Raw genomic sequence first — 15,278 nt, forward strand, 5'->3', positions numbered from 1 at the left:
GGCCAACGCTGCCACTGCCCGGGGCCGCCTCAGCTCTAGGAGCTAGGCAGCCAGTCTTCAGTATTTCGCCGCGCGCTACAGGTGAGCCACCTTCTCTTCTCTTGTACTTGTTTTCGAGATAAAGCTCACGGAGATCTAGGTTGTTGGCGATTAGGTTCGAGATTTCCATGATGGGGGTGGTTGCTGCGTGGTAATTGCGGTAGATTTTGGCATACAACGAAATGTCAAGTTGGAAGGGACCCTAGTTAGTTTTCCATGAGTAAACCCCAGCTCTGATCTCTTTATGCTAGTTCGGACTTTGAGATTTTTTTTGGTTTTCAGGACTTAATTTTGTGCTGTGGGTCAATGTATTAAATTATGCGCCCGGGATTACATTTAGAAAGATTTGTTGATCGTAAGTGCTCATACTATGAGCAAATTCGGATTCAAGAATAATTATATTTTGGTTTGATTCCGGGTGCATATCTTTAGGCTAAGTGTAAATTCAGTTATACTACATTCTATTTATTTCCAATGATGCAAGGCACGAAGCATTTGTATGTAATCTCATTTTGCTGGCATTTTCACAGTATCTACCATATCAAATAAATCGTCACAATGTCTACAAAGTGGTGATATGGGATATCCAAAAGAAGCTAGTAGAAAAACAGGGGTCAAACCCTGGTTTTATGGCCAGGAAATTGCAAGTTACAATTGTACTCGGAATTTTACAACAATTCACTGCCCACTGTTGCTAGGTCATAGCTGCACCAAAAAAAAGCATCCTGGTATCCTGTCTCGTGGGACATAACCTCAACACTGCTGGTCCACCTGCGGTGCCACATTATGCTGTAAAGGTGGGGCACAGGCAACGTGCCAACGTGGCACCACGGATAGGCCCATCTTGTCAGGTCAGGTACTCAAGGCTGGACCTTTCTTAAGGTGAGGTTTGGTAAAACAACGGGACCATATTACCATGTGTTTTGAGCCAAGACATCTAAGGGTTGGCGAACAAATAAAGGATAACCACAGAACATTTGGTTTTATGCACTTTTATTTTGTTAATTCAAGGTTATCTCATTTTGTCTAGAAAGTGGATATTCTTCTTTGTGAGGTATTGATTATAGTCACACAGTTATAGAAAGTTTCAAAGCTCTAGAACAGAGTTGCTGGTGTTCGGTGTTCCTTGTGGTACTTCGAGCTGATTGAATTGTGATTGGCATCCACTTTAAGGGTTTCCTCTGTTGTTTATGTTTTGACTCTTTATTCTCTTGTTCGTGGCCACCAGTTTTCACATCCTATTGATTGATATTTGCAGGCCAGATTCCTTTGACCGAATTGTGGAAGCCTCGTATACAACGGTTGTACAAGGCAGCTGCATTGAAGATGTCTGACTTCCTTGACCTAGAGGCACAAGACGGGATAAGGATGCCCTGGAATGTTATTCCAGGCACAAAGCAGGAGGCTTTGAACTGTGTAATTCCTGTTTCCGCTATCTATACACCTCTGAAGTCAATTCCTGATATCCCGGTTCTCCCATATTCACCCCTTCGCTGTCGCATGTGTCGTTCCGTCCTCAATCCTTTCTCCATTGTTGACTATGTTGCTAAGATCTGGGTCTGTCCATTCTGCTTTCAACGCAATCAATGCCCTCAACACTACTCCTTGATCTCAGAAAATAATCTCCCCGCAGAACTCTTTCCTCAGTATACCACTGTTGAGTACTTATCATCAACGGAAACTGGTCCTATAGTGCCACCGGTTTTCATTTTTGTTGTAGATACTTGCATGATTGAAGAAGAAATTGGTTATCTGAAGTCTGCATTGGCACAAGCTGTTGAGCTATTGCCAGATAATTCCCTTGTTGGATTCATTACTTTTGGAACATATGTGCAGGTAAAAGCTCACTGTTTCTCACTAATGCTCCATATAGTTTTTATGTTTGATGTTTAATTTGTTAGTTTAGTAACATATACAATATTTGTCCATTCAGGTTCATGAGTTGGGTTTTGGCTTGTTGCCAAAATCATATGTGTTCAAGGGAACAAAGGAGGTCACCAAGGAACAAATATTGGAACAAATGTGCTTCTTTGCAGGGAAGCAAAAGCCCACCACTGGGGTGATTGCTGGTACCAGAGATGGTCTTTCATCTGAGAGCATTGCTAGGTTCCTGCTGCCTGCTTCTGAATGCGAGTTTGTGTTGAACTCAGTTAAGAACCAGTTACATTAAAATAGGAAATAACACTGTCCACACCATACAATATATCCTCAATGTTCAATGCTGCAAGTCCATGATATAATTCACTACATGTAGGTTATAGAAGAAATGCAAAAGGACCCTTGGCCTGTTCCAGCTGATCAACGGGCATCAAGGTGCACTGGAGTTGCCTTAAGTGTTGCAGCCAATCGCATTGGGGTTTGTGTCCCTGGATCAGGTGCTAGGATAATGGCATTTTTTGGTGGTCCATCTACAGAGGGACCTGGTTCTGTAAGTCCAAATTCTTTCAATTGGATGCCATTTTTTAAGCTATGGTTCTTTTAACTACCTCAGTTCTGGATTAACATGCCTAATAGAGGGCCAATTGGGAAGTTTCCTTCGCCAATATACAACCTACATATTTCTCAGGAAATTTAACATAGGTTCCTACAAGCTTGAGAAATGTTATTGTTTATAACCTATCCGAACACCATATTCTGAAGTGGAATGGAATATGCTCACATGACCTGAACTTGTCTGGATCTGATGCTTTCAATTTTATATAAGATTTACATGGTTTTGTCTTATCCCCCCCCCCCCAATGTTCTGTTTGATGCTAAATTACTGTTAATAGCCACGATTTTGGGAGCCGTAATTTTAGCTGCATAGTTTCACTGCTATATATGCTTGTGTTATTTGTTTGTATTTGCTTGGGGATTATGCTGCAGTACCCGTAATAGTATAACATAAATACTATGCATTTCTTTATTTGCTTTATACTATGAGATTATGTCTATAAGCATAAGTGATTTGAAAGAAGATGGAAGCCATCCTTCACTTCTATTCTTGTACCTGTGTTTTGTCAGAAGATGCTGTTGTATCTTTTCTTGAAACGACTAACTCATGTTTATCTCACTACTTACATTGGATTACATTTACTACAATTCCCTCCACATCACTAGGCGATATCACGAAACAACACTTTGCTCCAGTTTATTTGTTTAAAATCAGAGCTTTAGCGTTACTTCCAATTATGATTTTTCGTACCATGTATTATATGGTTCGGAGATACTCCTGTAATATGCTTTCTTGTGTAGTAGGATGACCATCTTCCAATTTCCAGATTGTATGCAAATCCTTATCAAAGCCAATTCGCTCACACAAGGATCTTGATAAAGACTCGGCACCACTTTATGACAAAGCTGTTAAGTTCTATGATCAAATAGCAAAGCAGCTTGTGCACCAAGGGCATGTTCTGGATTTGTTTGCCTGTGCAGTCGACCAGGTTTGCTAGTTGCCACTGTTTTGCTTTTTTCAAGTACTCTTTAGGAAAAAAAACAGCTTCCCGAATATTTCCTTTGATGACATTCTCTTTTTGGCCTATACGCCCGTCCCAAATTATAGTTCGTTTTGGCTTTTTAAGGTTCATAGCTTTTGCTATGTATCTAGACATAGCGTATATCTATGTACATAGTTAAATTTATGAATCTAGAAAAACCAAAACGACCTATAATTTGGGACGGAGGGAGTACATCATTATTAAACTTGTAGTTTGATTTAATTTTTAAGTTTTAGTTTTTTACTGTTGCTTTTGCTAAAAACCAATGCCTTTATCACATGTAGGTGTCTATGCATCAGAGTATATCATGCATATACGCAACTTAAAACATGATCTAGATTGTTAACCAAAATGATAACATCACAATGCAAAATTATTTTAATATAGCCATTAACAACTTTCCATAATTAGTCACATAAGAAACAAGGCATTTCCAATGTTTCTTTAATTGCATTTAAAATTTTTACATGTAAGACAATGTGCACAGTTGATTCGAGTGACAATCAGTATAATCCAATACATTTATGAGAAAGAAATTTGTTTGGACAGGTCATTAAGGACCACTACACAGTATTTTCGATGTGTAAATTGAGATGTATGGTTACCTTGTTCTAAACTAATAAACTTCTTCTTTCTGGTTTGATTTTATAGGTAGGAGTTGCTGAAATGAAGGTTGCAATTGAGAAGGCTGGAGGAATAGTTATGCTTGCTGAAAGTTTTGGTCATTCTGTTTTCAAGGATTTACTTCTCCGCATTTTTCAATCAGCAGACGACAACCTTGGTCTATCATTCAAGTAAATGTTCTTTCATCTATCTTAATTTAATTGTTGTGGTAGCATGACTTTTATTTGATTGTTTCTAGAGATGATCAAATTTGTAATTGTAAGGGCTTGAACTGAGTCACCTTTGTTTTTTTAAAAAAAAATACTTTATACGTGCAATCTGCAATTCTTAATTGGCGGAGCTACTGCTTTCTTATCTCTTTTGAGAATGTTGCATCGGAGACACTTCACACTTGTTTCCCTTTCTTCGAATACCACACTTGGTTTCCCTTTCTTCGAATACCACAGAATTACATATCTAGTCATTCTTCTTTGCACCAGGAAATACATGTAGTTGTGCATAGGCCCATTGAAGCTTTCAGTGCATCGCAGCTGCTTTCCACATCAAGGCATTGTGCAATTGCTTTAAAGTGGCTTGACTGCTAACCGCTGCTTAAAACATAGCATCTAGTGCCTTGGTTGCACAATGGCCATAAGAGAAGCTAACTGACTGGCATGTTTGTAGATCCATTGTCTTATTATTCCTAGAATAGACAATCCCGTGTAGGTTAACAGTGGCAGGTTTGGGTTTTGAAAGACTGTACTTGAAGATTTCACTTGGGATAATTGAACCTGAGATTTCTTAGGACTGGTTTGGGAGTAAAGGGTTATTAACACTGTTTTGTTTTCCACCTGTGGAGATTTTCCTGGTTAATTTATTTCCGTTGATTTCCCTTTCCACCGCTGCCCCCTTCCCCTTGGTTGTTTGGCACCAAAGAAAGAAAACAAAGGGAAATTAGAAACAGCCCGCTTGGAATGAATGAACTGACATCCTCCTCAAATTAGAAACACATCATTTTGGAACATTCGGCTGCATGCAGCTCCCACTCAACAACAAATATTTGTCAACAATATTCAGCTGCATGCAGCTAGCGGTTCGCAACACAGCAGAAGCTACAGTACGAAGTACTGGCTGGGCAGCTACTTGAGGCCAGTAGCTGAGCAATATTTGTCAACAACAACAACACATATGGGTTTACGACTACAGCAAAGTTACGACTACAGTACATAGTAGAAACAGAGCATTCAAACATAAAACATGTGGAAGTTATTCTTCAGCTTCCTGAGCTCCTCCTTGACATAGATTTGTAGTCTTTCTTCCATCTAGCTTTGATGGGTAGCATCTAATTTGCCATTTTCAAAGAGACAAGCACCTTTGGGATCTTGGCGACTGACTCTCGGATCATGTAGTGCTTCCCATCAAGGCTCTGCAATTAACAAAAAAAGTGAAATAATTTAGCCATCAGAAGGTTCACACAATGGTTAGACATGATGAGACAAGTAAGTTTTTCATGAGGATTCTTCAATATCTTCCTGAGCATACCTATTCAAAGAGACATACCTGATTTTTCGCTTTAGCCACATTAATCGAACATTAGAATTCTTGATTGTAATGAATATCTTCCTATGTGTCTCAGACTCAAAGACATCGAAAGCATATGACTTCTCCTCATCGGTTAATTCAACCATAGCATCCACTTGGTCGACACACTTCTCAACTGAAAATTCTTCCTTACGCCTTTTCCTTCCTTCAAGAGCTTGTAAAGTTTTGTTGGTTTGGCTCTTTTTATACTCCACATATCCCTCAAGAGCAGAGCCAATGTGACTTTGCTTACGCTTTCTCCCACTTCCACCTTCTTCCCGTCTTGAATCTTGAGCTTCATTGCGTTCATTTTGTGCACTAGAAGTCTCTTGGCCATCAAAGCTAAAAGCAAATGGATTCGCACCCAAGTGACTGCTGCTTTGTTCAGAGTTACTTCTTTCAACAGGAGGTGCAGGAGGAGGAACAGCAGGAGCAACAAGAGGAGGAGGTGCAGGAGCAGAAGGTGGATCCACTTGCATGGTTGATGTGAAGTTTAGATTTCCTGTAGCAACACTTCCTATTTTCAAGAGACAATTGGAACTCATATTAGAACCACAAAATTATTTGATGCTGAAAGCAATAAATTAAGCTATGCAAGTGAGGGAACTTCACCTTCATATAATGCTTCCAATTGGTAAAAGAGGGGAAATAGCTTTTTGCGAAACTTTGCTACTCTTGGGTGATTCTATTGAATGTAACAGAAAAGGATAATTAGTTAACAACAATAACTTAGCTACTTCTTCGCATATTTTATATAGATTCCAAATGGCTTACCGCAATTAGCTTCTCCCATACTTGTGGTTCCGTTAGTATCATACATAAAGATTCATTCCAACCATTACCATTGTCTCTTTTAGCATCTCTTAGTGCCTTGTAATTAGCTTTGAGCTCCTTCTCCTCCTGCACCTGCTTCTTTGAGAAATGAGCTACGGGAAACTTCTCATTGAACTTGCTGGTGATAACCCTCCAGCCCTCCAATACCCAACCATTTTGACCTTTATATTTGGGGTTATCTTTGTAGTCAAGTAATATTTCAACAAGACATCTCTCATAAGCAGAGTTCCAAGCAGCCCTATCAGCTTCTCCTGCCATGGCTCCATTTCTCAAAACATGTTAAGATGAAGTACAAAGAAACATAAGCAAGATCAAGGTGCCTCAAAAAAAGAAATTCAAGTACAAAGATAACAATTGCATTAAAAAAGACACTTATTACAATAATGTTTGTAGTAGAAAGTTCCAAAAATTACATAAGCAAAACATAAACAAACGAGAGGAATCAAACTAGACTAATTATTATTATTATAAGCAGCCCACATTTGGTGTGCAATCTGATCTCTTAGAGTACTGGCATCGTTTGGCTCCACCTCACTTGGATAGTTGTTGTCCCCCTCCGGCACATCAACATATCGATCTGTTGGGATATACTCTAGTTGGTCATCCAGCCACCCCTCTTGACCATTTTGCCCTCTAATTATATTGTGAAATGCAACTGCTGCAGCTGCAATCTTGAATTGATTCTCTATGGGATGGAAAGTGCCTACTTTCAGAATCGGGAACCTCTTCTTTAGAACACCAATAGCCCTCTCTATATGGTTGCGAAGCAATGCATGGTGATGGTTAAACAGTTCTTTGTAGTTTGCATAACCACTTTGAGACGAACTACGCCTTCTAAACTCACTGAGATGGTACCGAACTCTTCGATATGGGGCAATAAAGGATGATGTATTTGCGTACCCACCATCTACAAGATAGAACTTCCCCTCTAGCACAATAAATCCTTTGCTAACAGCAGATCTAACGACTCCTGCATCTGATACTGACCCTTCCCATCCACATGAAATGAATGTGAAGTTAAGGTCAAAGTTGCAGGCTAACATAACATTATGTGATAGGGTTCCCTTCCTATTTCTGTAGGGAGGGGCCTTATCTTCTGCGATGGTGATTGGTACATGAGTGCCATCGATTGCACCAATGCAATTATGCACGAAAGGAAAAAAAATAAGGACTTGGGGAAAGAAAAGATTGGGGAAAGGATTATGCACTTGGAAAGAAAAGATTGGCACCTGAAAGAAGGGCATAAAATGAGGATCTGTCGTGATTTTGATATGAGTTTGGAATGAACTTGGAAGTCTTACAAATCGATGAGTTAAGGCAGGAATTATTTTGAAAACTTCATTATTTTCCTATGGATTGTCTCACCGCTGTGTTGAAAAACTTTCTGTAGTCTTTGGTTGCTAGCATTGTGTGAGAGCATAAACATGAACATCCCAAGATGCTCCTCAACAGCAACACCTCGTGTGTCACGGAGCAAATTCTCTCTTCTAAGAAAATCCGATGTGGCTTTAAATATTTCAGGCTCCATTCGGAACTCAACTTTACACCAACTCGGGTGCCCTTCAAGGATTTCCTTCACCTTTTTGGCACCAGGAAGAGAAGATGTGTGCACAGGCATTTTCTCTTCTTGTAGGTACGGAATTATGCAGGAACAAGTACAAAAAATAGCTCATCATCCTCTTCCTCCTCCAACAAGAACTGCCTAACTTGCTCCTCCCAAGATCCCATTATCTAGTGTTTTGTAACCCATCAAATAGAAAAATAAGAGAAATCAATAATATAAACATATTCCTTTTAACATTGAACTATGAGGAAACACAACTATACAGCATGTATTATTTTATACAACTATGAGGAAACACAACATTATCAATAATGGTCTTGATAATTAATAAGATGCCAAAAGGGTATATGGACCCATCAAGCAGAAAGAAGCAGGGTCTTAAAGTGGACAGGCAATGTTGCTATTCTATGCACCGTGCATAGCCAGCAGCAACAAAGGAAGAGGAATCTGTGAGTAAAGATCAGCAAAAGAGGAACATCCACAACAATCGGCATTTATATAAGCCAGTGGATAGAAAGGCAGACTCAAGAGAAGGACTGGATTGACGGCATAGGAGATTGCTCAACATGGGAATGGACTGTTAATTGGATATATTAATGCTCCTCAACAAGGACATTTTTGAGAAATTGACAAGGTAATAACAAAAGTACCGTTAGAAATAGATGGTTAGATTAGATCAATGATGCTCTAAAGTATCATAAGGTCATGTGATTATTCTGTGTAGAGAATAGAGAAGTCAAACAATGGCTAATTGGGTGACTAAATAGCAAGATAAGGGCACTGCTCCAGTTAATGGTGAGAAATAACAAAAGGTTGCAGCTTGCTATGGGCAGTATTCAATAAGGAGTTCTCACTGTATAAGCCCAAACAATCAGTTCACGAATTAATCATATTAGCTACCATATGCACCTAGGGCATGTAAAGACTATGGCCAAGGGAAAAAAATGTGTACATGGGACATAAGGGTATCTTGACAGAGGAAGATGCACAAAGTCCCTATAGCAACTAACTCTCAATAGCCATTAGCCAGTACTGAAAGGGATCTGAATGAGCTACATCAACATATCTGTACAGTACACAAGGTGTTCAACTCTACCTGCTGTCAAGAAACTCCAATAAATGCAACATCATTTGGGATAGGAAACTCCAAGAAACTGAAGACAAGAAGAAAAGAGGCTTCCTTAAAATGGACAAACAGTGGAAAAGATAGACCAAAACAGGTGTCCCACTCAGAAGAAATCATAGAACCATTACTTTGTGCCTCACCAATCTGCTTAGTTGCACAAATTTTATCCTGTCTAACTACACCCCAGAATTGCAAATGACTGTAGAACATATTGTAAGAACAATAGGCTGCGAAATAGTCGAGTGACTTAGGCACCAATACTAACTATAACGAAATCTTGTGTAGCTAATGACTCTAAAATAATAAAGCAGTAAACTTACTACCTGCTGCAAATTGACGCTGCTATGGCCAGATCTCCTGCGGTCTCAGCCAACTCGAAGCCACTCACGACATTCAAAAAAATAGCCGGCAGCATGACCAGAAATATAGCACCAGAAGAATATGGAAACAAACATAGAAAGTATGTACTACGTAGTTACTAGCGCATTGCTGTAATGTCCTCAAATCTAAAAATTGGCAAATTACTAGATTTAGTGAACATGGTCACAGTTATGCTATTATCATGTCACATATCCCTTAATACAGTCAGAATTAGAGTAGGTGATATGTTGATGTCTTGAGAGTACATCGTGCAATCTAAATGAGCTACAAACTGTACAGATAATGCATCTAGTTCTTGATAGCAGGTAGAGTTGAACATCTTATGTACTGTAACAATGAGGAAGAAATAAACAACAGCAAGAAAGGAAAGGGGGAGGGGGTGAGAAGGGGAAGGGGACGAACAGGAGGAGATGGGGAGAAGGGGAGGCGCACATGAACCTGGATCTTGGAGGAGGTAGCGCGGCTTTCTTCCGGAGCTGGGGGAGATGGGGGGTGGTGGAGACGGGGGGTGGCGGCGGCGGTAGCGACGGCGGAGACGAGGGGTGACGACGACTAGCGGAGAGGCGGAGATGGGGGTGGCGGCGGTGGCTTTCTGGCGGAGGGGGAGATGGGCGACGGGGCGTGAGGACGGGTGAGACGGGGACGGGCGCCCGATGTCTGGAGGCCGGGAGCTATTCCGCGCGGAAAAATGTGCTGAGACGGGCTGGATTCCCCCGCTAGCAGGCTTCCAAAGGTGCCGGTTAACTAACCCGTGGGAATTTTCCGCGTGGGCTGCCGGCGCGCGAAAATGGCCGGGAACCCGGTGGGAAATTGGACTGCCAAAGGAGCCCTTAGTTTACATCCTACTCCCTCTGGTTGCAAATATAAGTCATTTAGGACATTGACACGGTCTCCAATATGTCACTAGTGATTATGAAATTATGACTTCGGGTAAAGGGAATTGAGTATTGTGAAACCTCTTTTAATGTTGAATTTAGTGATAGAAATTTTATGTTGTTCTCCATCTGCACATTGATGGTAAAAACTTTGAAAGTTTACGACCAAAACATATCTTAAAACAACATACATTTGCAATAGCCAATAGGAGGGAGTACATTTACGGAATGGTGGCATTTTGATTTATTAATTGATTAAATTGCCTCTGCAGTGGTATTCTTGAGATTAACTGTTCAAAGGATGTAAAGGTTCAAGGCATCATTGGACCTTGTACTTCCCTGGAGAAGGTAGGACACTATGATCATTCAATAGCTACTCTGTTAATTAGGAATACAACAAGCTTGCGTGTGCTTCCCCCCCCCCCCCCCCCCCCCCCCCCCCCCTCTGTTGTTCTAAACATTGCTGTCATGATATGCAGAAAAGTCCTTTGTCTTCAGACACTGTTATTTGTCAAGGAAACACTAGCGCTTGGAAGATGTGCGGTCTTGACAGAAAAACATCACTTTGCTTTGTATATGATATTGCAAAAAAAGATGGCCCAGATTCAATTGGTCAATCAACAAGCAATCAGTTTTACTTTCAATTCTTAACCTAGTAAGAAGATTTTTGGTTTCCTCTGGCCTATACATATGCAAGTAGCTGATTCTGTTTTGGATGAATTTGTTTGACTAACTTGAGGGTGCCACATTCAGCTATCAGCACAATGAGGGTCAGATGAGATTAAGATCAACCACAATATCCAGAAGATGGGTCTCTGGCGCGGATAATGTCGAGTAAAGTGTCCTTTTATTTGGTTAATTAATAATGCTGAATTTTCAAGCACTTTGTTTTTACATGCTGTAGTATGTTTAGCTGATATGATGACGTTTTCTATATTGAAGACAGGCGTGACTGATTTCTATTCCTTTCTTGTGTTTTCCCCCTCTTTCGAAACAAAACTAAGGTATTCGTTCCTTATCAAGTTCGTTTGTGTTGTAGGAGCTAGTAGCTGGCTTTGATCAAGAAGCTGCTGTTTTTTGCTTTAGCATCAATGCAAAATGGTATTACTCTTTATCTTTTATCTGCTGTACAATGAGCCTCCCCGCTGTTTTGATGAGATGGCCAACTTAGCGTGCTATATTATTGTATAAAATGGGGATCGAATCATTATTGATTACTGAAGTGTTGTGCCAGATGCCCAGATCTCAACAATTTTAACTTTTTTGGTCAAGTCCGCTCCTGACGTTTATATGAGCAATATTAATACATTATCTGCTATTTCTGCTTATACATAGCATTTTTGAGTATATAGGCTGGAGGGATTCGCGAAGCATGCGCAATATAGTTTAAGTTGTTTAGCTCATCATAGTGTAACATTTTCCTGTCATGGATTATTCCAGGTTGATTTTGACCCAGTAAGATGGCTTGATCGAGCTTTGATACGTATATGTTCTAAATTTGGAGACTATCAGAAGGAAACACCCTCATCATTCAGTTTATCCCCACGTCTATCAATATTTCCTCAGTTTATTTTTAATTTGAGGCGTTCTCAATTTGTTCAGGTAGACTGTTCATTTTTATTCATTAAACAATGCTTTGAATATGAAAGGTTTACATATCTGGATATTAATTATTTATTTCTTGTGTAGGTTTTTAAGAACAGTCCTGATGAAACTGCATATTTTAGGATGATGTTGGACAGAGAGGATGTAGCCAATGCAGTTGTGATGATTCAGCGTTCACTTATAGAGCTCTTTTACGGTGCACAATATTACCAGGTTGTAGTATAGAGTATAAGCTGTTTTTTGGTATGGGTAAAATTGTAATTAGAACATCATATATTATTCGGGTTTTTTTTCACACGCCATGTTTTTCCGCACGATCTCACAGCACGCCGCGCCGCCTGTCGATAGAAATTGTGACAACACTCTGAACATGAAGGTCCGTTGCTTGCGTCGCATCAGCATTGCAGGCATTCAATCAGGAGCAGCCGACATTGTTGCCAGCTTTGCCATCAGGAGAAGGGAGATAATGCGCAATGCTGGTCGTGCGCGCCGCCCCGTGGACGGCCGGAGCGCCCTTCCTTGGTTTACTCTAGCCCGGCACCCTTCGCCGCCGCCTGGTATGAAACGATGAGGATGAGAAGGGTCTCGTGCTAATGACTGGACGAGAAGGATCTCACGCTAATGACTCGCCATCACAGGCCGACACGGTGAATTTGCCCCGTCGCATGTCCGATGGGGACGGTGTACGTTGGATGGATAACGACGGCGCCGGCTGCGTCTGATAGAAGTTTGCAGATTGATTATTGATCGTGATCTGCCGGCACCGATGAATCGTCGGCGCCATGAAGAGAATAAGGAAAGATTTGATATATTTCAACAATGCCATTAAATATATTTTCAATCATACCCCTATATTACCCATACTACTGATGCATACTACCTATACTACAGCTTAACGTTTTAGTAGTATATAATTATTCTCGACCGTCGGATCCTTACATACGAGTCATTTTCAAACAATAGTATAAGGTAGTATTGTGTACCGTAAAAGACCTCCACTTATATCCTATTCATTTCAGTCAGGGCCACAGCCAGTTCTCTTGGATGCGACTGCAATTGCTTCTGACAAGATCCTTTTGTTGGATTCTTATTTTACTGTTGTCATATTCCATGGGATAACCATTGCACAGTGGCGAAATGCTGGTTATCAAGATCAAGAAGGTCACGAGGTAACCCTTCTCACAGCTTTCTAATGTTTGTCTGCTGAGATATATAACTTTTTGTTTGCTTGTACATTAATTTTCAAACACATTTTTAGTTTATTACTTCACCTTCACATCAAATTGTCATTATTTTTTATATTATAGTGGTCCAAGTAGATCACATCTACAGTGAATTGTGAATTATATGCTATAGTTGCCATCTGGTGCTTACTTGTACAATGTTCAGGCATTTGCCCAGTTGTTAAAAGCTCCACACGAGGAAGCTGGTTCAATAATAAAGGAGCGGTTTCTTGTACCCCGTTTGGTAGTCTGTGATCAATGTGGGTCTCAGGTGTTCTTTTTTTTTCCTTGGCCATTTTGAATTTCCCTAGTTCTGTTTGTACATTATCCTGTGGGTTGATAAGTCATGGTTGTTTTTTCAATAAGTAGTTTACGGGCTAGTGAAGTAATATTCCCAACTTTCACTTCAACATGTAGTATAATGCTCCTTGTTATGGATTCATGGTATTTGCACTGTGAAGCAGCATCATTTCAGCAAAGCCACTCAAAAGGGATACAGGAAAAAATGAGCCATCGCCTGTATCTAACAAGCTCTATGGCATGGAAATAATGAACTGCTCAACAATTGTTGCACGTCAATATCCTATTTTAGCTAGAGTTGCGCCCCCCCCCCCCCCCCCCCCCCCCCCCCCCACACACACACAAAAAAAAAAAAGCCTCATCTCAACCAAAAAGTGATTTATATCGAAGGAACTGGTTATGCTGTTGGTCACATCTAAGTATCTAACCACCAGTGCTCAAATAAAGCCCCTTGTGGACTTTGGTTCTAGGTCCCTGATGATTCCATTTGTCATGACAAATAAAGCAGTCTTGGAATCAAGCCATTTCCCATGTCTAACGACCAGTGCTCAAATTAGTGTGTATGAACCATGAAGTGTATTACGGATTTACGGTTTAGAGTAATGGTCAATATTCACCAAGGAAAAGAACAACCATTTCCACCGATAAAACCTTTATTTTTCAACTGTTGTCTCATCCCAACCTTTCTCTTGGCATACCTTTCCCTATGCTATATGCTCTAGAAATAACTAAAAGTTATTTTCTTCTGAAACTGCAGGCTCGATTTTTACTGGCGAAGCTAAATCCATCTGTGACATATAATTCGGATAATCCCTCCCCTGGTGGAGACGTCATATTTACAGATGATGTGAGCTTTCAGGTTTTCATGGACCATCTCCAGCGGCTGGCAGTCCAATAGCAGATCAATCTTAGAACAGTGCATAAAGTAATTTGTACTACCGATGATCACTTCTGCTGTACAGTAAGAAGAAACTTTTTTGCTTGGAATGTCTTACAAATTCATTGTAGCTGATTTAAATTATACAATTTTCTCAATAAAATTACATAATCATTAGTGCATTGTAGAATGGAAAACCGCACCTTGTTTCAATGGATGGTTACATTTCTTTGGATTTACCGAAGAGGCATCTTTCAAACACTAGCGCATATTTAGGAAGCTGCCAATTTGCTGAGGCCCAGTTCGATGTTGGGAGCAGTTCCGAGGGACCTTGTCCCACTAGCGCATGGGCCATTGGGCGATGAGGCCCACGCATCAGTGGGGAGAGTCCAGTTTGATAGCCCTGCACCACACTATGTCCCGCTATTTTCCAACTATTTTCTGTCCCACCACACTGATTTTTTTTTATTAACTCATCATCCAAGGGCCCAGGAACGTGCGGTCACAGTTCACACCACTCAGAGCATGCAGAATATCTGGTGCTCCAAGTGAGCAAGGTCTTGTGTTGTGATCCCATCGATAAGATATGTAAATAAAAAAATTATGAAAAAAACTCCAACCACAAAGCAGGTGTATAGTATATGACAAATTATGCCAGGAGAAACAAAAAAAAGAGCTCAGCGCGTGAAGTATCGTAGTGGACCACCTATAAACACGGTTATTTTTTTCAAAACAAAGATGCAGACATCCTATAAGGTAGTGTTTGGTTCTCGGGTCGAAGTGGGTTGGGTTGG

The 15,278-nt window shown here is 40.4% G+C and overlaps 1 protein-coding gene and 2 pseudogenes across 1 annotated transcript; 1 reads left to right on the plus strand and 2 right to left on the minus strand.

The window, feature by feature from the left end:
* The first annotated feature begins 1,135 nt into the window (after window positions 1-1,135).
* LOC117843043 (protein transport protein SEC23 C-like) lies at window positions 1,136-14,757 on the plus strand (annotated as a pseudogene).
* LOC140221760 (uncharacterized) lies at window positions 5,520-6,791 on the minus strand. The gene is made up of 4 exons (XM_072291712.1): window positions 6,474-6,791; window positions 6,312-6,384; window positions 5,679-6,216; window positions 5,520-5,544 (listed from the first exon to the last, which is right to left on the minus strand). Exons 1-4 carry the CDS (start codon window positions 6,789-6,791, stop codon window positions 5,520-5,522), a joined length of 954 nt encoding a protein of 317 aa, XP_072147813.1.
* Window positions 6,986-8,261, minus strand: LOC140221761 (uncharacterized; annotated as a pseudogene).
* Window positions 14,758-15,278: the final 521 nt, after the last annotated feature.

The sequence above is a fragment of the Setaria viridis genome, chromosome 2 (assembly GCF_005286985.2).
Source record: "Setaria viridis chromosome 2, Setaria_viridis_v4.0, whole genome shotgun sequence".
Lineage (NCBI taxonomy): Eukaryota > Viridiplantae > Streptophyta > Magnoliopsida > Poales > Poaceae > Setaria > Setaria viridis.